Here is a 23,557-nt window from a genome sequence, read left to right on the forward strand (position 1 = left end):
TTTGCCGAAAGAATTGCCGGCAGGATCTGTCTGGGCCTATGGTGTACGCAGGAGCACGTGACCACTTGTTCAACCATGTTCGATTGGGAATAAAGGAGGAACGCTGCATCGCAGCCTTTTCGGACCAAAACCAGTCGACTCAGCGTCCAAAAGACTACAACATATGGGCCAATCGCGGTCCGATGATCCGTGCTTTTATAAGAACGAAATGGCGCTTTTAGTGACATTTTGCATACAAATCCCCATCTAGTAGGGCGCAGTCACCCAGTTTCGGTGGAAGTGCGCGAGTTCGATTGGGATTCAAGTAGGAAGGGAGCGTCTCAGCTTCCTCGGACCACGACCATTCGACTCAGTACCCCGAAGACTGCAACTGGTGAAATTTTGATTTTTGCCTTAACTTCCCCTTTAATTGTTCCCTTCAAAGTGCTACCCTTAGCCGATGTGTTCCTATCTAAGACTTGTGTTTATTTCACGGAGACTGAGACGGAGAGCCCGAACGTGCGCCGCATGATTTTTTTATTTCTAGTTTTCACGGAGAAGGCGGAGAGCCCGAAAGTGTGCCGTATGACTTTTATTTTTTATTTTTCATGGAGAAGGCGGAGAGCCCAAACATGGCGGTAAAAAATACCAGCACAGCATCATGATGATTATGTACTAGGCCTGAGTGTACGCCGTAAATGTATCCTATCCACGATGGGAAGCACTACATTTGTAGTCCGGCATGATTGCGTGACCGATGTTTTCAAAGTTCTTATCTTCCCTTTTCCGTCTAGGCTCCTCTTTGGTTCCTCTTTTCTCTTTAGCTATCAGTTCTCTTGTACCTTCTTGCCATTATTCACTGATGTGGAGCTTTGAATAATCAGGAATGGACTACTACCAAGGGTGCGTTCGAATAGTATTCATCAACTTTTCGAACAAATTCTAAAAAGAGTGTCCCAATAGAACGGTTTCTATCATTTTACTTTTTAGAGTTTTTCAGCGGAATTGTCATGGCGATAATGACGTCCGATCCGATCGACCATCTATAGGGCTTGAAAGTGATGACGTCAAAACGGCCAGGGAGTAGTAAGTTGACATCAGATTTTTTGGATCCACTAAGGTGTGACTTTGCTATTGCCTAAGTATGTGGGTGCATAGCAACTCACTTATGTCGCATGCAGGTGTGACTTTTATTTTGCCACCAGTTGTAACCCCGCCCCCAGTAGCCAAATCAGTCAGTTTCACTGGCTACATCACCATGCTGGGGGGTAAGACCGCTTGAAATGTGCTTGGATCCATACAAAAACTGGATCCAAGTGGATCCAGTTTTTGAATTTTTGAAATTGTTGCTATGCTGTGACGTAGCACTTTCAAGCCCTATTCCAAAGCAAACTATTCGGAACTAATCCACCTCTCTCATCGGATGAGGCTGTGGAGTTTCGAGGAGGCTTTCGTTTTCTGAAGAGGCCAGTGGACACCTCTTCAGAAAAACGAAACTCATCGGAAAAGTCAAAGAGTGAAGATTCCCTAGACTAGTAATGAGTGTACGATGATGTACAAAAAGTCATGTACGTACATGTAGATAGTAGATATTATCGTACGGTATGTGACCTTGAGTTGAGACTTGAGAGGTCATGACGTCACCAGTGCAGCTGCAGTTTGTACAAGTAGTCTACAAAAAAAAAAAAAAAAGATAATGAACTCAGCAAAAAAAAAAAACATGTTGACGTGTCATGTTGTAGTTCGTGTGTAGAGCGCGTATACGTACAGTACTACTACTAACAATAATAACAATAATTGTTACATGCATGTTTTGATACACGCAGCTAGCGCTAGCTATAGCTAGCTGACGACAAGCCATGCCGAAACTGGAAAAATAGATTTTCACCTTTCCCAAACTACTCAGCAAGGAGCTTCGACTCAGCCTTTGTTGACTTCGGGTTTGACTTTGAGGTAGAGCGCGGGTGTAATTTTATTGAATGTTCTTCTCTCCATTGCATGCTCCTGGGAGCAAGACAGCTTTCAGTCAGTGACAGCTGAGTCCACTTCTTCGAAGCTCAAGTGCTGGCAGTGTGTGTTTGCATGGTCTGCGGAAGAAGGAGTATAGTGGTTTGAGAACATCGACCGAGGACTGAATGTCGTACTTGGTTCTCGTCCACCATGAGCCTTCGCAAGCGAGCCTCATCAACGGCCACTGCTTCAGGTGAGGCGCAACCCATGACTAAAGTAACTAAGTTACTTACTAGTAGTAGTACTTAGGTACACGCTTTGTCGTCCGTGCGTTTCGCTTTATCCATGTCAGAGAAGAAACGAACGAATCTACTAGGACGTATGGTTTGAGGAGCTGCGTTCGAACAGTTGATGGCGATGATGTACTTTCAGTTGTCTATCCTGTGTATCTTTACTCGCTTGTCCGCAGCATATGTCGGTTGTCAGCCAACTTTGCTGAGCTGGAAGCCCTGAAGCTCCCGTGTGCTCATGGTGTGCTTGTCTCCCGTGTGTAAAACTTGTCCATGCACCACATGTACCATGCATTACAGTCATGAAGGGGTCAAGAAGAATTGTTTTCCTGGTTTTGCATGGTGTTATGCGACCGAACAGTTTCATAGTAGGATGGTGCTATGCCCATCAGCACTGCTTCGGACAGGGTGGTCTTCCCACTTTCCTCCATGCATTCCCTCTCACTTTCAACCCTCCGTTATCAGGGGAAGAAGCGTGTGTGCGTATGTGTGTGTGTGTGTGTGTGTGTGTGTGTGTGTGTGTGTGTGTGTGTGTGTGTGTGTGTGTGTGTGTGTGTGTGTGTGTGTGTGTGTGTGTGTGTGTGTGTGTGTGTGTGTGTGTGTGTGTGTGTGTGTGTGTGGTGTACAGTACAGTGTGTGTGTGTGTGTGTGTGTGTGTGTGTACAGTACAGTACAGTACAGTACAGTACAGTGTGCGTGCGTGCGTGTGTGTGTGCGGTATGTGCGCGCGTGGAAGGGGTGGCATGCACGACAAGAGTATGGTTGACTACATGCAGTACCTGGAGGAAGTTCCTGTGCTTTATCGGACGCTGTGGGATCACATGTGATCATTAGTATTACATACCCTTCTGTAAATTAGCGCCTTTCCTGGCACTGGCAACTTGTCTTACTGGGGCCAGCTGACCCGGCCTCGCAGGCCTGTTCCTGACTGCCCACCCACCTTGGCAATGCACATGCACTCTGAGTTTAGTAGATTCGCTCGTCCAAGAACGTCCCCAAGGGGTTAGCCTGGGGCGCTCTTATTTCTCAGCAACCTGGCTGCGTTCTTATAGCACGCTCTTAGCAACAATTCGTACCGGATCATATATGTATCCCCAAAGGTGCCAGAAAACCAACTCCGACATTCTAACTTTCGACGGTGACGTTCCTATCATTTTAAGCTGGACGTTCTTGGGCTCTAAGTTCTTCGGCGTGCGGCTCTACTGATAAACTCTAAACGTAAACAGTGTCCAGCATGTCGCATGAATTTTCGTCTAAAGCGGAATCCATGGAAGCCTTTTTTCAGCAATGCACAATGCGACGCAATGTGCTTACCAAACCTGAGTTCCGGCAGACCTGCACTGTTGGCTTGCACATTGCATACACCGGACCAAACCTTTTGGCCACGAACACAAGTCTGTCCCCGGGGAAAATCGCGATTCCGCGGCCGCGTTTTTGCGCGTTTTTTTGCGATTTTTTAAAAGACCGCATTTTTGAACTTTTTTGTTGCACTACACGTACACACAGTGCACTGTTCGGTCAGCAACGTCTCATCGTGGTGGCTTTGTACTCAAATAATTATGACGAGTGCTTACACCAGAGACTTGTAACTGATTGATTTCACTACATACTCACTGAAAATTGCCTCATATCAACTGCAAACTTGCCACATATCAATAATATTCACCGCATATTTACCCCAAATTCACCGCAAATTACACCGCAAATTCTGGGATTTTTTTCCGCGATTTTCCCCGGGGACAGACAAGTCATGTTCACTGCAGTACTGTTGAGGGCATGTGTTCCCGCCATATCATACACAACATATGACAGGTTATGACACTACCGGACCAATCGAAAACTGCTTCCGGTGGTCCTGCAGTGCGATGTGAACTCATGAGTTGCCACGCACAGAGGTCAGCAACGCGATGTCGCTGCAAAGCACAGTGAAGGGGTGTACGACGTCTTGGCATTCGTGTAGCTCAGTACTACTTGTACAAATCTACAAGCAACTCTTGAACCTAGCGTACAACTTTTGCAGCAAAGAAGGTCCGAATCACGCTTTTCAAGGCGAGAGTTAAGCCAAGTTCAACTTCTGCAATCAGCCAGTTACGATACCTACAAACTACGTACTTATATTATGCTACTCAGTTGGTACAATGTAGGTTTCTCCCGGTGTCGTGGTCGTTGAATCGCAAAATCCTTCGCAGCCCTCACACACCTCTAGTTACCACCATTTGGATACAATCGATTCGCCCAGGACTGCGTGTTGCGAGTTGGACGGTAATTGCAAAAAAATTAAATAAATTTGAGCAAAGAACAATGAAATGGCGGTGGGCCCAATGTCTCAAAATTGTGTAGCAGCGGCATTCCTGGTGCATTATAGTGGACAACGATGGGTCGTCTTGACGACGGGTTTGAGTTCGTTGTAGTCTTCTGTCCAACTCCAAGAGCTTTCCAAAAAGCCCAATACTGTCAAAATTGGCAAAAATTGGCAAAGAATAATACTTAGAAGAAGAACACACTTCAGGCTCTTGAACATCTTGATAGTTTTCACTAGTATACTTTCCAGCCTTCTCGTCGGGTGAAATACAGGCCAAAGCAAAGGAACAAGAACAGTTTGATTTTATATATGTACCGAATATGTTTTGATGGAAACTTGAACAATATGTACTCGATGCGTAGGAAATTTAATGTTGTAGTCATTGCAGTAGAGGCCCAAAGGGTTGAACGTCGGGTAGCACTTGCACACGGAGGAAATATTCGAATGAAGATGTGTGTGTGTGTATGTGTGCGTGTGTGCATGTGTTTACTGCAATAGTGAGCGGCAGTGAGATTCTCGAGGATCATGAGATAAAGTATGGTCAGCTACTCAAGCGACATCGCCACAAGAACACGTGGATATCACGTAATGTTGTCCTGGACATCACTTCAGGAACCCTCTCTTACTACAAACCCAAGGTGAGAAGTTACTCTCTTCTGTATCGAGCTGTTTTGACTTTTCTCAGCCCTGCAGTAAAGTACTGTTTGCCTGCCCTTCTGTAACCCCCTCCCTGTCGATATATACCTGTGAAGCGATATCACCGTATACCAATACACCAGTGTACAGTATTGAGAAGATGCATACACTGCTGTACGCAACATGACCAATCTGGTGGGCTTCCGGTGTTGCTAGACCAGCTGGAAAGCGACACGTGTGTGTGTGTGGGGGGGGGGGGGGGGGGGGGGGATCACCCATGCTTTTACCCAGATGTTTTAGGCTGTCATTTCCCCAATTAGCTACCGTCGTTGATATTAAATTTTCAACGATGTGTACATGTGCATGTAGTGCATACTTGCTCTGATAGATCACTGTACAGATCACTGGGGCTCCGAGCTGGCCCAAGATGTTTTACACCCATAGCTTGGCGTTTATTTTTTTTTATTTTTTACCCAAGTCAAGTTTGTAAGTGTCCTGTGTGTGATGCGCATGCAAATTTGGTTCTAGTTTCGGGGGTCAGTGGGCAAATGTGTCATGTAGCCTGAATTTCTCGTGTGGACAAAAAATGTGACACCAGCGGAAGTTAGCAATGCTGTAATCACTTTCCCCGCAAAACAAGTCACCGAGTCCCAGTGAGAAAATTCGTCGTGTATTTACTCTGAAGGCGAGAGCACAGCACACTTGTATCCCAGGCTTGCTCGTCACGGGATGAACACTCCGTGTAAATTAGCCCCCCTCCCCTTGCATTTGCAAGTCCTCTATCAAGACTTTGCACTAAACCTACAATTTTTCCTCTATCTGTGTTGTACTAACAGACACATATTGGGCGTGTAAAAAGCAAGATCTCACGGGTGAGTTCACATCCCAAGGATAGAAGTCTGTTGCTCGTGTGCATTTCATTGACAGTACTTGACTGTGCAAAGTGAGCAAGTCTCACATGCCGTGCTGGACTTTTATCGTGCATTACTTAAGCGGGATTCACAGAAGCTTTTTTGCGATGCGACTGCCGCGAAACCGGGAAATTCCCAAATCGCAGCCATCTCGCACCCCACGCAATAGGTCTTTTGCCAAATAAGACACGCAGTGACTTGGCGGGGCATGGCATGCGTACTGAATGCGTGACCCGGGCACACCATACATGCAGTGCATTACGAGTCACGCGCGAGCTCTTGTTCCTGAACCGCAACGAAAATCACCGCGTTTGGCGTGTACTCACCCACGCGTCGAGAAAATAGTGACTTTCTTTTTTTTTGCTTGTGCATTGTGTCTTTCAAAAACTATGTTTCTTCCAGCGATCGCGATCGACATTCTAGAATAATATAATGAGGACGGTCACTGGATTTTCTCTGCCTAGTTCTTGTAAAGGGTTTAGTTTTGTTTTCTAGAACATCTCTCCAGATTTTTTAGCCATGGGAAAGGCGATCACTGCTGCGTTCCGCAGTGCAACAGCGACCGACGTTCAGACAAAATACTTTGTTCCATGTCTTCCCTACTAGCAAGGAATCGAAAACTGGAGAAGCTAAGAGCGTGAGCAGTGACGAGTTGGACACAAGAAAGTCTTGGATTGCCGCCATTCGTCGAGATGAGCGGAATGGCTACGGGTACCATCATGTCATACAATATAGTGGTGTGTTCTAACCATTTCACTGATGAATACTATAGTCGCTATCGACGATATCCAAGTGGAGTTCAGCCTGGAGATTTAGCTCAGTTTGAAGACTGACATTCAGTATTACACTGGTTTTCCTTTGCTTGCTGCGTTTGCATGTATTCAATTTCTTCACCGGGATTATAAGAGCGTCTTTCCTTTCGCAGTAAACCAGTGGATGCCGATTCCAGGAAAAGGAAACCCGGTGATGAACGGAAGATTAAGTTAATTGGCTTGGAGAGCTTTTTCATTACCATGGTTAGCCTTCGCCACGGCACACATACCAATCTCGCCGCGTCCTTCCCTAGTGGCAGAACGATTGCTGGATGTTTTCAAAAAGCTGCATCCTACAACATTCATGATCATAGATGCTACAGTGCTGAAATGTAATATCGCTTCCAGTCTGCGCAGTTGCAACTCTACAGCTCATATAAGACGCATAACGTTACTACCTTGACGAGCCTCATCCGTATGACCCCAGATGGTGGTGCGGCGCTTACCTCCAAGTCATTTACGGGATCCACCAGTGACCACGAGCTCACAATCAGAAGCCACTACTTAGATCTTCTGCCAGTAGCCGGCTATGGGGCTTTGATTATGGCAGACCAAGGATTTGACATCCGGGATCTCTTGATGCCACATGGCGTAAAGTTGAATATTCAAGCGATCAAGCAACAGATGGCCTTAGAAGATGTCCAGAAAACGCAACAAATTGCCACGTTACGAATTCATGTTGAGTGTCTGATGGAGCGAATCAGGGAGTTCTCTATCTTTTCAAAGATCGTTCCAACAATTCTTTTCCCTATCATCATTCAGATATGGATTGTTCGCTGCCTGCTCACAATATTCCAGGCTCCTTTACTTGCTGAAGCAAATTATGTTTTCCATGCCAACTGTTGCTAGCATTCCATGGCGAATTGATCTTCAGCAACACGAATTTTGTCATGCCTGAACAATCATGCACAATACGAAGCAGCTAATGACTTAGTGGGTATAAATGTGGATAGTATGATATAATTTAGATTGCAATATTTGCAAAAGTGCAATGAATAACAATACCCCTCTTGATTAATATTAGTGCTTGCGGTTTATCAATTTCCATGGTCACAACCTACAAGGGCGAATATAAAAGTATCTTTGCAACCATACAATAGGTCCTTTGGTAGAGCAGAGCTGGACCCAGTTTCAGGAAAACTAGCATGAAATGTAGCTGCTAAAAAGAACGATATGCTCATTGCGTCGCTATGGGCTTCCACGAGCTCAGCGTCAACAATGCTCTGAGCGGTTTTCCGCTTTCCTTGCCGATGCCTGCCGCCAAATATATCTGGAGTGCACAGTATTGGATCGATGTGATAGAACCAGGCCCTGAACAGATGGAGAAAGTTAGAATGTGAAACATGTATCGATAAAATGTACTTTTTCTTGTGCGAAATGTTGAGGACTGCATCCTGAAGTGGTACTTACCGATCGAGCAAATCACCCCGTTTCCTGGACACTCCGGCTCCTCTAGCTCGCAGGTAAGTCTTCAACTGGTTGATTGTCCATTTTTCAAAGGACTCGTTGTCCAAAGGCATCAAAAACCGAGCTTTGGGATCGCTAATTCAACTTGATTCTCCCTCGCAGGACTACTATCAACATTCCCTTCATCGCAACGTACCGCCACTAGAGATGAAGTGCTCGGCTCATTGACCGCTTCATCAGCCATGTATCAAACATATCACAAAGGTCCAGCAAGAAGTAAATGCAAAAAAACCCTTTCTACATATCGGACAGCAATGAAGAAGCGAGAAGAAAACAGAATCCTTCGCTGTCAGGTTTTTTTTCCGATCCAGGAGAGTCCCGTTTTTTCTGGCCGCCTGGGTGAGTACACGCCAAACGCGGTGATTGATCGTTGCGGTTGCAGAACAAGAGCTCGCACTGGGAGGAATGTACTGCATGTATCGCGTGCCTGGGTCACGCATTCAGTACGCATGCCATGCCCCGCCATAGTCACTGCGTGTCTTATTTGGCAAAAGACCTATTGCCGCAACTGGGCCATCGCAGAAGTTGAGCTTGGCTCAACTTTTGCGATGCGACAAGCAATTTGGCGTACGATTTTGACCTTTTCTACAGCAAAGTTGTACAAAGGTTCAAGAGTTGCCTATAAATTTGTACAAGTTGTACCAAACCGCGCGAATATCATGGTGACGTACCCAAATCAGCAAGACGTTGTCGTATCGCTGACTTCTTCTGTGAATGGTATTTCGCGAGTTCGCATCGCACGCGTCCATCGCAGATCCAGTCGCATCGCATGTAGCATCGCAAAAAGCTTCTGTGAATCCCGCTTTTGGGGCCGTCCGAGGTCACCAATAGTATTTCCAAAACGAAATTTTTTCGTTTGGGGGTGGGTTTAAGGAGTTTTACTTTGAAAATAATTATTGCATGCAGATGGAGAATGTCCAGTTACTTCTGGGTGCCGAGAATTGACATCAGTATTTTGCTGGAATTCGTATCACCTGCAGAAAAGGTAGGTGGGTGGGTGGGGGCTGAAAAATACTAAAACTTTTCGTTTTGCAAAAACAATCGGTAACGCCGGACGGCCCCTAAGGGGCCATCCATAAATACCAATATACAGGTCGTCCCTCGTTAATACATAATCTCTGGGACTTGACAAATGTTATGTATTAACGGGGTTTATGTACTAAACGAAAGTGTACATATCTTGCTTGTGTATCAGAATTTTTCACTTTTTTCAACTTTTCAGAGTGTTTCTTGCTGCCATGACTAGGGAGCGAGATATTCTTGATTCCCTCGATATAACATAAAAATTATGTTATAACGGTCACAGTCAGCGAAGATTCTACAGTTTTACTGTAAGACCAGACATTTTACATGAGACCTGCCCAGTCGCACCTGTACAGTCACTCGGGGATAAACAGAGCTTTGTCAGTTTGTGATGTGCGCTCTGATTTCTGAGCTAATTGCGTCCACCAGTAGAAACTAGAACACGATGTGCCTCCACTGGAAGCCCAAAAGACCAACAAATTATGTACTATTGAGGTAAGTGGCATGCGGGTACGGAGAAATGTTATGCACTAACAGGGTTTATGTACTAACGAATTATGTACTAACCGACACAATTTGTATGGAAGTGACCATGTTTCGTCCGGGACTTGAGATTTCTTATGTACTAACGGGGTTTATGTACTAACCGGACTCGTATTAACGGGGGACGACCTGTATATTTAGAAAGAAAACTTGTCGTTTGGGGGGGGGGGGGGGGGGGGGGGGAGTGCCTGTTCGTATGTCGAAAAAATGTCGATATACACTTCTGCACTTCAGCTCAGAATTCACCTAGTACAAATTGTACCTGCAACATATCCACACCAGAGTGCCACTGCAATACTTGCGATGCTTGCAACACAACACGCTTAGTGTGCAACCGACGATAAATACAGTACAGTGTGTATAATACTACTCAACATGTTCCTGTTTGCTGCCAACGTGTGCAGGAAAGGCCTTCACCCCATGCCAATAGAGCTGGGAAAGGGAGTTCGTATGTCGAAAAAATGTCGATATACACTTCTGCACTTCAGCTCAGAATTCACCTAGTACAAATTGTACCTGCAACATATCCACACCAGAGTGCCACTGCAATACTTGCGATGCTTGCAACACAACACGCTTAGTGTGCAACCGACGATAAATACAGTACAGTGTGTATAATACTACTCAACATGTTCCTGTTTGCTGCCAACGTGTGCAGGAAAGGCCTTCACCCCATGCCAATAGAGCTGGGAAAGGAAAGAGGCATTAGACGAGGTGATAACGATTTCCGGAGCAAGATATGGTCAGAAGACCAGGCGAGAGCGAAAATGCGGGCGAGATTTAACTTGCTTTGAGAAGATGAGTCGGGTTGTGGGTTTCAGCGAGGGTTGGTCGCCATGTTGAGTTCTGTGAATCCCATTGCTCCACACTCAACAATGAAAATCTCCTCGGCTTTAGGACGGTCGCATGCCTAGTTGTGCCGACATGGGAGAACAATCGGCTCCAGAGGATAACCTTCCGCTGCGCTCTCTACGTGTGCCTTTCTGCTAACCACCTCAGGCGTAGGCTCTAGTCGGCTGCTGCCATCCACCAGTACAACAGAGCTTCTGTTTCTATCGGCCAGTATCAGTCCCGCTGATGGCAGGTTGCCTGGGCTGATGCTTAGCAGGCATATACCGAATGCGAACACGTCTAGAAAAGACTCCGGTCCTTCAACTGGTGCATTGGGTATCATGAACAACATCATGCAGCCGCCATTCTTGCTGCTTGCTGCGGCTCCTGACCAGGTTCTCTGCAGTGCTAGCAAGTTAGCGTACTACGTCGAAGTCACAATGCTTTGCAGCTCCAGTACGAACTGAAACATTCTTTGGAGCCAAGTCGTGGCATATGATTCGCACGGGAGACGATGTTGCGCAATGCAGCTGCCAACGAGATAAGACAACAGCTGAGGCTCTGGCTCTCAGCTGTCTCCGATACTACATTGCTCCAGTGTTTGTTCCGACCACCACTTGAGCCTGGGATTAACTAGGCTTTACACTTTTCCCTACATGATAAGTTCTAGTACTGATATGATTACGGGGTTTTTCCTTAGTGGGTTAGCTGATATAACAATCGGCTTATTGACAAATCAGGTTCGGTGGATTTCAAATTCCTTTGGTCCAACATCGCCAACGATGGAAAGCGGGCGCGTAGAATCGACGATCCAATCCAGCAACAAGTCAACCAGTTGTTCGGACCGTCCAGACGTACACGGATGAGACTGAGGAGATGCAGTGGTTGCAACCCAAGAGCTGAGGGTGCCCTTCGCCTGCGACTCAGCTGACTCAGACATTCCCGTTGACTTTCGTGATACCGTGCGATGACTGTGTCGATTCACAGTCGTTGCGGACCCCCCAAGCAGAAGGCAGGTTAACCTGCTGGGGCTCCTGTGCGTGCTGCTGTGCGTGCCGTGCATGCTCGGGTATCAGATGAGCCTGCTGGCGCATGTGCCGTCCGACATCTATGCACGCAGCATAATCGGGATTTTATATGGAGTGCCTCCAGCTATGCTACGTAGAAATCCCGCAGAACTCTATTCAGAGTATGTTTGAAGGCATCAAGAAAGTCGGGGATGTTCTCCGGCAAGAGGCAGAGGCTAGTCAATTTCTGGAGACCGTCTTAGCTCCCCCTGGAGATCCTGTAACGAGCAGCATTGCTCCGACTGACAAATCAGGTTCGGTGGATTTCAAATGCCTTTAGTCCAACATCGCCAACGACGGAAAGCGGGCGCGTAGAATCGACGATCCAATCCAGCAACAAGTCCGTCAGCTGTTCGGACCGTCCAGACGTACACGGATGAGACTGAGGAGATGCAGTGGTTGCAACCCAAGAGCTGAGGGTGCCCTTCGCCTGCGACTCAGCTGACTCAGACATTCCCGTTGACTTTCGTGATACCGTGCGATGACTGTGTCGATTCACAGTCGTTGCGGACCCCCAAGCAGAAGGCAGTTTAACCTGCTGGGGCTCCTGTGCCTGCTGCTGTGCGTGCCGTGCTTGCTCGGGTATCAGATGAGCCTGCTGGCGCATGTGCCGTCCGACATCTATGCACGCAGCATCATCGGGATTTTATATGGAGTGCCTCCAGCTATACTACGGAGAAATCTCGCAGAACTCTATTCAGAGAATGTTTGGCATCAAGAAAGTCGGGGATGCTCTCCGGCAAGAGGCAGAGGCTAGTCAATTTCTGGAGACCCTCTTAGCTTCCCCTGGAGATCCTGTAACGAGCAGCATTGCTCCGACTGCCACTAACGTTGGTGTTACACGTACAGCTGAAGTTAGCTCTATTGTGGGTTCCGGCACTGATGCTGCTGCTGACACGTTAACAAACCCTGTCTCGGCCCTGGGCCGTGTGCCTGCTGCTGCAGCTGCCGCTGCTGCGGCGGCAGCAGCAGCAGGTGAGGAGGGAAGGGGACGGGAGCTAACGCTGCCAGGCTCCTGACATCTCCGAAGATGATGGAGGAAAAGCAGATGTGGGGACACAGTGGCGAATTTCAATGGATGCGCTGACTTGAGGTGCGCCAACAAGTTGCTCGTTCCACTCTGCCTTGAATACGTCTTCGAACACAGATGACAAGAGTGCTTCTACTGTCCATGCTCAAAATAGGCCCAGGCGCCAGGCCTAGGTCGTTGAGCAAAAGTGATCCTGGAAGCCATGGTCGACAAAACGGGAAACACTTCAAACTGCAGATCACTCTAGCTCAAGACTACTCGCTCGCGAGGCAACTCCAGTTCTGGACAGGATCCGTACTGAGCCTGCCAGTCCTGCATGCTGCCTGTAAAAAAAGCAGTCAGCTGGAGACGATGATCGTGTCGATATGTTACTCAGATTGCGCTTGTACTTGTCTTTTTCATGATGTAACATCAATGTTGCAAGTACATGTATGTGTCGTACTGTCGTGGACATGGAAATCCGGTCGAACGATGCGGGGCCAGCGCCCTCAGTGCGTACAGAACGTTGCATGCACAGTGCACATGTTGATCCGATGCGTACTCACGACTGCATGGCCATCACCTTGGGGCCGCTTGACCTCCGACTGGACTTCCATGTCCACGACAGTACGGGCAACACTTTCGGCGCGTGCACGCTTTGCGCAAACCCCACATAATTCGAAAGGGGGAAATCCCTTACTGAGGTAAGCACCACTCTACTTGTTTAGCTGATACAATCGAAATAACCGCTCGATGTATTTCTTATCGAGTAAGTAACGAGTAATCGGCATAATCGCTTCAGCACTAATGAAAACATTGTTGTGTATTATGTTCTGTACTCGGATATTGAGCCAATGTTATCACAAGGAGGAAAACTTCCTTTTGCCAGTGGAGAGGGCTCAACACAATAACGTGGAGCACTATTTAATACGAGGGCTGAAACGATCGTGTATTTTCACCTATCGATTACTCTTTAGCTTAACGATCGATTAATCGATTATAATCATTAGCAAATAGTGTCAGAATTTTGTGCGAAAATTACTCTGTTTGCGAAAGCTAGGCTTTCATATTGCCAAAAATCTGCACCAGTGACAGGGTAGGTCCGAAACATGGCAGTTTTGAAGTCAATTTAACCTCAGAATATGTATGCACTATGTCCCAGGCAACTGCATACTCACAGTGGGAACTGATTCAAACTTCACAAAACGAGGGTTTTCAGTGCTTGTTGGACTCAAAATCCCTAACGAGTAATCTATAACGTAGCGATTACTTGATTGATAAGGAATTATCGATCGTTCACCGAGTAATTAGTATAATCGTTTCAGCCCTATTTAGGGGTCGTCGCAAAAGTTTTTTGTCTTCCCTGAAACGAACATGATTCATTTGGGGGGGGGGAGGGGGTGCGAGCCAAAATCGCAAGTCGACCGACACTGTACATATGACATGTACATGCATGCGATTTTCGTCGTCCAGCATAGCAAGCTGTGTTCGTTTCAGAGGGAGGGGAGGGGGTCCGAGCACGAAATGAACGATGTTCGTTTCAGGGACGACAGAAAACTTTTGCGACGACCCCTTAATACACACAACGGCACAAAGGAGGTTTACAGAGTTCATAGCAACTCCGAGTTTCTTGCACAATGCAATTATCAGGCGACTTATGACATGTTCAGTGGGCGTTGGCCAATATAAAGCATAGTTTGGTGATAGCTACAATTGTAATGAGGATTTGATTCAGCACAGAAAATATTGCCGTGATGGCCATGTGGACGGTCACTCGGGTGAGGGAGCTACTAGCGCAGAAAGTATAGATTATTAGTGAATAACGTTTCTATAGAAGTGGAAGGTGTGAATTTGATTTATGGATACTGTAGTGTGAAAATGAAGTTGAAGACACCACTGCAGCTGTACTTATGGTTGATAAATATGGTGGTAAAGACACACCTGGCAATATGGCGATGAACACATGCCTGCCCACACACGCTCTCTAGGCTGCAAAGTTCTGGCACAGAGCTCTCCTTCTCACCACTACCACCATCAGTTCGCGCCTGGCGCCTGGTCGATGCATGGCTGGCGGTATCCGGCATAGCAGGCTGGTACATCAAGTAGCGCATGGCACATAGATGATGACACGGCAACGACATAGCTCGATTGCGACGTACGTTTCGTCCCCGCTGGACTCGTCAGGCAATCTTCTTCTTGGATGTCTTCATACGGAGCTTGACTCGGGAGAATGAAGTTGAAGACACCACTGCAGCTGTACTTATGGTTGATAAATATGGTGGTAAAGACACACCTGGCAATATGGCGATAAGCGTGTGTTTACCGCCATATTGCCAGGTGTGTCTTTACCACCATATTTATCAACGATACTGTAGTGTCGCGTATAAAAGCATGACTCGAATAGAAGCCGATTTTTGAAGGGCGCCGTGACACAGAAGCATGGTTTGAATAGAAGCCTCTCTCTGCAAAGTACATGTGCACGTATATGCGTGGCAGTATGCACTGCACAGTGCAAACTGATGATGTTGACATAAAAGCATGTTTTGAATAGAAGCATGGTTTGAACCCCGGCTTATACGGCCGTAAGCACCTGCTTTTATACGCGACATTACGGTAAGTAAAGAAAGGACCAAGTGCTGACTGTATAATTAAGATCTAGGTACAGTCTGTATCGGCTATAGAGTGACCAGATGTAAGAATATATCGGCTACAGTGATATTGGTACGAAATATCAAAAGCAAAACGTATTTTATCCAGTAAAAATATCACTATAACCAATATTATCGGACGTAATGATATATCGGATATTATGATGGCAACAAAGAATCAAAACATGCATAACACACTATATTATTATCGGCTATAGTGATAACTTTAACCCTTTATTACCGGCCTGCAGACTTTCGATCATATATGATCGAAAGTCTGCAGGCCAGTAATATCTTCGAACTCCATCATTTCTTGTGCGAATTCAACAATCGAAAGGTCTATTTGGTAGCGGAAACTCCAAGCTATCCAATGCAACAATCGCCGAAGAGTTACGATATCGGACACCAGAGATATCGCGCGCCGTATTTTCACCTCAGCAAATTCAAATTTTTGATCGATCACTTCGCCATTTTTGGGGGAAATCCCTTTACTTGTGCTCTTTGAGCGACTAAGCACGTGATATTGACGTAGTCAGCTGAAGTTTGAATCGTCTCAAACAAATTTGAGCGTTCTACGATGAAGGAGAGTGGAATGGCGTTGATGGGACGAAATTGCTTGCATATCAGGCTTGGAGACGACTTTGCTGTGTTACCGCGCCTGATTTGTGGCGACTAGATAATGGAGCTTGGTACCCTGGCGTTGCTCTTGCCAAGAGCTTTCCAACGAGCCCTAGATTGTGAAAATCAAGTGAAGGAGACCAAAGTTATGACCTGGTGAAGTTGGAAATTGTGCTGAAATTCGTAATCCTGGTACATGCTGTGCAAGTAATCCGGTAATAAAGGGTTAACATACATGTAGCAATAATATCAAAGGCCCTATTTTTTTACTTTCTTCACGTTGCTTATTTTTATAGTGATACATGTACCGTAAAATCCCGCCAGAGCGCCCCTACCTCCTCGACGCTTCAGGTGGGGAGGGGCGGATGGGCGAGTCCTACTTGCCGCATTCAGTGCTACATGAAAAAGTACTCACCCTACGAAAACTGTTCGTGCATCTCGTACACCGACCAAAGGTCAAGAGCCAGGAGTCGTACAGACCCGACAAAACGCAGGGTTTGTGCGATCCCTGGTCAAGAGGGTGGGCACTGTTGCGTACATGTCCAACGGGGTCGAGCACGCGTCTGCAGTACAGTACGGCATCACAGACTGCGACAGAGTCATACGAGGATACAATCAATCACGTCCCTGACAAGAAGTCAGGGAGGGGCGGATGGGAGAGACGGGGCGCTCTGGCGGGATTTTACGGTACATGTACATAACAGAATTTTTTATGGAAATGCGGGCACTGTCAACTATGCAGCATGCTCATTTGTCGAAACGCCATGCTGGAAGTATTTCCTTGCCTTTCATGTGTCGATCGAAAAAGAAAAGAAAAAATCGATCGTATCGCATATAGTGATGCATCGGTTATGCTTGTACACTCAAACGCCTCGTATCTCGACGCCTCAGATACAGGCACGTCTCTCTACCGGCCACCCTCAGCTTGAGTTCCTATGGCAAAAATGCTTCGAATTTGGGGGGTTGAACTTTTTTTCCGAATGCACAAGTGCTTATTTGTCACTGCCAACCTGTGTAATCCACACATTTTTATCCATGGATTATTTTTGTAACCTGAACATGTGCAATATGCGCCAAAAAACTTCTTCAAAAATGATAATGATACATGGTAGATGAGTTATCCTGAGATACGGGCAAATCTGAGATACGGGCAGTGCCCGGTCCCAAGGTGCCCGGATAAGAGACGTCCGAGTGTAGTGATAAAATCACGGAAATCAAAAGGGTACGCTATAGCCGATACAGACTGTACTTTTGATAGACAGTACTATATGTCGACTGATTTTCGGCCCATTCAAATGTCAGCCTCCTAGGGCTAAAACACATTTAGGCTGCAACAAATGTTCGGCCTGTACTGATGCTGCCTGTATACACTGTCATGCTGAACCTGGCAAAACAAAATTTCGGCTGCGGCAAATTTTCGGCCAAATATGATTAGGCCGAAAATACCGTACTGGCAATATATGTTGCCGCGTAACGCAGGGGGGTGCGGCGTAACGCGCGACCAGGCTAGTGCGACAAATTTTCGTTGCGTTCGTAACGCGCGTCCGGCGGGGTGCGGCGATCTTTTCGTTGCAAAAAAGGCTGAAAACTGTGAAAGCACGTGTACCGCGTGGTGAAAAATTCAAAACTGGACGCAGCAGGAAGTCCTGCAATAGCAAAAAAAGGACTGCGGCAATATAGAAACCTGTGTAACGGCTCCTGTGCGACTTTGCATGTAACGCCCTGCGTGCGGTAAACATGTGCCAATGTAAAGCTTCATGGCCTCACTGCGACCATATATATTGCCAGTACGGTAGCCGAAAATAAATATGAAAAAAAATAAATATGCGCCGAGTATTAGTTGACTTACAGTAGGTCATAACTGGTAACATTTGGTCCTTTATTTATTTATTTACTTGTGTTCTGTGTTGTGTATTGCCTTGCATGCTCGGTGCTCCAGTCAATTAGTCGCAGCAGTAGCATCGGTAGCGTGCAGAGAGTCCCGTCTGATGGCGACGTCAAATCGGATGGCGAGAGCGAAATGAAGCGTCAGCTGCCCGTCTGCAACTTGCACGTGTGTATTCTGGATACGGAGGATCACACGGAGTGCGAGGCCATCGGTCAAGGACGTATCCTAACGGTCAGCTACTGCGAAGCGACCTCCGGCACCACGAGCGGTAACAACGTCTCGACGAGATCTATCTTCTTCAAATCGGAAAAGGAGGCAGGTTCCGAGGAGGCCGATGAGGTATGTGAAGCACGTGACACTTGCTTTTTTTTTCCACATGCTGGTTTGCTAAGTTAGTAGAGATGTGACTCTAGACGGCTGCGTGCTCTGATCCTTGTGATGATGATGCGTGCCCATGACATCACACAGAAGAAGGCTCATTGAGAATCTCTCTTCTTCTCTCGATCTATACCGTATAATCATACCCACTCGAGGTCTAATCGAGTGAGTACGGTATCTATCTATTTGGCAAACTGCTTTTGATACTGACAATAGAGGGGTTCTGCACTACATAAAGTTGAGCAACTTTGCGTAATTGGGCGGGAAAATCCACGAATTCGCGAGTTTGCACTCCACTTACGGAAATTTGTCTACGTAGAGTATGTAAATGGAGCTGTACTAACGGAGTCGGAGGTGCTCCGTAAGTGGATTGGGGTACTTATATAAATTTACAACTCTCTCTAGGTCGTACAATAATGCGTTTGGAGTTGCCAAAAGCAGCTACAGTCAATTTTGCATATACAGTAACGACACTCGGCAGGGCATCAGAAAAGTGTCCTTATTCGCGAAGTGTCCTTATATCCGAAGTCTCATTAATGTATTACAGTTAGATGGGACTTTGCTCTGGGCACGGAAATTCTGTCGTTATTCGCGGATTGTCGTTATATCCGCAGGCGTTATCTGTACGTGATTCGAAAACTATGTATGGCGGAACACGGATCCGCATGCAGTGTACGTAAGGGGTCGTCGCAAAAGTTTTTTGTCGTCCCGAAACGAACATGATTCATTTGGGGGGGAGGGGGTGCGAGCCAAAATCGCAAGTCGACCGACACTGTACATATGACATGTACATGCATGCGATTTTCGTCGTCCAGCATAGCAAGCTGTGTTTGTTTCAGAGGGAGGGGGGGGGGGGGGGTCCGAGTACGAAATGAACGATGTTCGTTTCAGGGACGACAGAAAACTTTTGCGACGACCCTTAAGACTTTCCGTAGATCGATTACGTTTTTACTAATGTAATTATGTTGTGCGGAATCTCTTTAATGACAGGCTACACACTTTCTGCTTTAGCTCCCAAAATCGGGGCTTGCTCAACTGAATCACCAGTTCTGTTTTGGCCTGCTAGTAATGAGTATTGGTGATAAAGAGCAGTTAGCAAGTATTGAGCGTTGGTGATAAAGGATAGTCTGTCTGTGACTCTGATTGTCCTTGGCCTGCTCTCTGTGTGAAACTTAGTCAAATCTTCCTGGAAACCACTTCATGTGTAGCTGGTAAACTGCCTCCAAGACCAGTCCGTGTCTGTAGGCAAATTCGTCTGGAGGCCTTGTCTTTATCTACCATCCACACTGTGCACAGTGTTGTCTATTTTGTAAAGATTGAAATTTACTACTAGTATACTGCCAGTTCCGTACTACTGTAAAACATGTAATCTTAGGTGCATTAAAATTTCCGTGCCAGGGACCTGCCAGGTTTCGGTTGTAACGTAGAATTAGGTGACCAGCTTTCCCTTCACATGCAGTGCATACTCTAGTGGCTTTTAGGTGTAATTTAAATTTAGGTGCCTGGTTTCTCTACTGAAATCACCGAAATTAAAGTTTCCACCGAAAATTATATGTTTTACAGTAGAGAGGTTCTGCACAACGAAAATTCGAACGAAGTTTCGCGACAGGCCTTGCGAAAATGTGTACGAATTTTCGCACGAACTTTGTGTTCTGCACATTTTCGTAGTTTGCACGCGCCAAGTGCACGTACGACATGACCCAATCTCACGAAACTTCCTACGAAAGTTCATTTCGCGTTCCCTGCAAGTTTCGCGTCCAAAGTTGCGAAAGTTCGTGCGAAGTTTCTCACTTCGTGACGTGGAGCGAAAGTTCGTACACATTTTCGTTTTGCAGAACCTCTCTAGTATCTCCTCGCTCCGGGGTCGTCGCAAAAGTTTTTTTGTCGTCCCTAAAACGAACACCTCATTTTTTGTGGGGGGGGGGGGTGTGGGCCTAAATCTCAAGTCGACCGATAATGTACATGCGCATGCATGTGATTTACGTCATCCCGCGTAGCAAACTGTGTTTAATTCGATAGAGGAAAGAGGGGGTCAGAGTACGAAATAAACGATGTACCTTTCGGGGACGACAAAATCTTTTGGAATGACATCTTGGACAATGGAACTAATAGAATTGCATTGGAAAGGACTTTCTTCATAAAGAGACGATGGGGAAAGAATCTCTGCCACCAGCTGTGCTAGTCTCTCTCTCTCTCTCTCTCTCTCTCTCTCGCTCTCTCTCTCTCTCTCTCTCTCTCTCTCTCTCTCTCCGGTCTCTCTCTCTCCGGTCTCTCGGCGTGACCCGTTCTTCTTTCCTGAGGACAGTATTACGCCGTGCTCTGGTCCAAAGGGATGACCGTGAACTACTGTACGACAACGGTGACTTGACAGGGTGATGAGAGAACGGGGATGAATGATGACTATGCACTATTGCTGATGGATTTCTGCGGGAAGGACAACTGGAGATGACAACTGAAATCGGAAGCGGAGGCCTTGCAGGTCGAATTCCTTTCTGCGATGCTGCCACCACTCGTAACATGGCAACCGGCATCAACATTCACTTATAATGGTTGTAGCTTGCTAGGTTCTGGCTGCACACATCAGTGGTTGATAGTGTGGTTCTTGTACTCCTCAGGCAAGGCGTGTCTTGATGTTACCTCTACCACCAGTGTCATAATGTGTATTTCGTTACAACACGAAATAGTGCACTACGATAATATGGATGTGTTCAAACTGGTTGGACTGCAACTTCTACGGTACATGTATGGCCTACTTCTGCACACGAAGTATGTGACTATTTCTCACCTACATGTATATACCTGCATGATCAACGACTCTAGTCAGCGTCCACTTTTTGATGGTACTTTCCACATTGGCTTAGCTTGTAGGCGTCTTTGGTGGTACTTTTCACATTGGCTTAGCTTGTAGGCGTCTTCGATAGGCGTCTTCGATGGTACTTTTCACATTGGCTTAGCTTGTAGGCGTCTTCAAGTTGTTGAGGACGTCAACGTCACCTGCCTTTCCGCTGCGCTTGTGTACACACCCAGTGCATGTCATGTTCTGTACACAGGATATGGGACAAGCAGCGTTACAGTAGCGCTCAGTAAAGTCTCAGCAGTGTGTGTGTGTGTGTGTGTGTGTGTGTGTGTGTGTGTGTGTGTGTGTGTGTGTGTGTGTGTGTGTGTGTGTGTGTTAGTGAGTGAGTGAGAATGTGTGTGAGAATGTGTGTGAGAATGTGTGTGAGTGAGTGGGGGGGGGGGGGGGGGGTGCGTGTGAGAGAGAGAAAGAGAGATAGATAGACAGACAGAGAGAGAGAGAGTGTGTGTGTGTGTGTGTGAGTGTGTGTGTGTGTTCTGCATGTACTCGCCGCCTTCCTCCAGTCTGCACTTATCTAAACAACGTCCAGTGTAGTGTACTAGTACTGGCAAGACTGGTGGTGGTGTCTCGCTAATCTGGTGCTGATTCTTCTGCAGGCAATGGACAGACGAGACGCCCCGGCCTGCCCAGTTCACCATGGTCAGATATGCACGGAGTGGACCAGGAGGGGATGACTTGCACCGGGTAGACCAGTTGGGGGGGGGGGACTTTACAGATATGTACCGAGTGGACGGGGGGGGGGGGGGGCTTGCACCGGGTAGACAGGGGGGGGGGGGGGAGGGGAGGGGGGGTGATGACTTTATAGATATCTGGCGGATAGTCCGGGCTGATGGCTATACAGATTGCAGCATTGTTGAAGCCACTCGTGCACTGCACTAGTATAACCTGACCGCATACTCCTGTCCTGATGGGCACTGGGTGATGTCGCATGTACAGTACATTGTGTACACGAGGAGGGTGTTCTATGCACGGATGCAGAGCTTATCCACGCTGCTGTGTTGGTGTGTGGGTGTCTGTGTGTGCACACTTTCATCTCCAGGAAATTGAAGAATGGCTAACAGCAATTCTCAAGGTGAAAGAGTCCGGTGAAGGCCAGGAAGACGCTAAGACTGAGCTGAGTACTTCCAAACATGATTGCCTGCTGAGTGCTGATGATGCTCTAGCGGAAGACAGGGAGGAGAAGATCGTAAGTTGAATGCCTTCCTATTCTGAGATGGTCCTTGAGAATACTCTCAATACTGTTCATCAATTAGGGGGAGCCGTGGTTGGCTCTGGCCATCTCGGCAAGAAGGCAGATATGCCTGTTCGATTGGTGAATAAAAATACCATACCATACTGGCCAGTGTAGTGTGAAACCGTTCTTATCACATCAAAGTACCCCGGGACGTGTGTTGTTGTTCTTGAATAGGGAGGTTTAGTCCCACGTAACGGATACGGGAACATGGGTGATACACACGTAAAGTTCATGCAATGGACCCACGTTCGCAATGTTGTTTTTAGTCACACGGAACAAACAAAAGCGTGAAGCGAAAGGCCCAAGCTTGGCCAAAGACGAAGCTTCGAAGCTCATCGAATATTTTGATTTCGTGCTTCGGAAACTTCTTCAGCTGAGCACCCTCACACCTTACACGTGGGACGTGGGTAAGCCTCCATACACGGTATGTCGTGAGTCAGAAAATGGCTGTACGTGGGTCACTGGTGCACACCCGTAAAGTACACACGGATTACGTGGGACTAAACCTCCCTATTGCTGGTGGGGGGGGGGGGGGGTGTACTGCCCTGAACGCTGTTAGGGGGGGGGGGGATGTATTGCCCTGAACACCGTTGGGGGGGGGGGGGGGGGGTTGTGTAACTATCATTGCTTCCTATGCACAAAAAAAAGCAGGCCAATGTGTCTAGTACCCGTATTGTATGCAATACGGCTTGAGCATGTTGCAAACACGCACATGTCATATCATGTTCTGTACATGCGACAAGCAGTGTCACAGTAGCGCTCAGTAAAGTCCGACCCAAAGTGCATATTTGGCAGTAGGTATATTTGACACCCTCAACTTGCACTGCCCTTGACACCCTGAAAGTAGTGCAAACACGGCTGGGTGTGGCACACACACATACATGTACCAGTTCAGTGCTGCTGTACAGTAAACCTGTGACTAACGACCCCCCCTTGGGGCCAGAAAAAGCGGTCTTTAGTAGCAGGCTGGTCGCTAGTCACGGTGGTCTTTAGTAGCAGGCTGGTCGCTAGTCACGGTGGTCTTTAGTAGCAGGCTGGTCGCTAGTCACGGTGGTCTTTAGTAGCAGGCTGGTCGCTAGTCACGGTGGTCTTTAGTTACAGGTTTTACTGTAGT

The 23,557-nt window shown here is 47.0% G+C and overlaps 1 protein-coding gene across 2 annotated transcripts in view; it reads left to right on the plus strand.

Annotated features, from left to right (window-relative positions):
* Window positions 1-1,855: 1,855 nt before the first annotated feature.
* LOC135824949 (uncharacterized) overlaps window positions 1,856-23,557 on the plus strand; it is a 32,069-nt gene continuing 10,367 nt past the window's right edge. For both annotated transcript variants that reach the window (XM_065337685.1, XM_065337686.1), the window contains exons 1-5: window positions 1,856-2,182; window positions 5,020-5,159; window positions 5,994-6,029; window positions 18,026-18,313; window positions 22,249-22,395. In XM_065337685.1, the coding sequence (XP_065193757.1) occupies window positions 2,140-2,182; window positions 5,020-5,159; window positions 5,994-6,029; window positions 18,026-18,313; window positions 22,249-22,395 (654 nt within the window). In that variant the 5' untranslated portion in view covers window positions 1,856-2,139. The remainder of the gene's footprint in view (window positions 2,183-5,019; window positions 5,160-5,993; window positions 6,030-18,025; window positions 18,314-22,248; window positions 22,396-23,557) is intronic.

This window comes from Sycon ciliatum, chromosome 9, assembly GCF_964019385.1.
Source record: "Sycon ciliatum chromosome 9, ocSycCili1.1, whole genome shotgun sequence".
NCBI classification, from domain to species: Eukaryota; Metazoa; Porifera; class Calcarea; order Leucosolenida; family Sycettidae; genus Sycon; species Sycon ciliatum.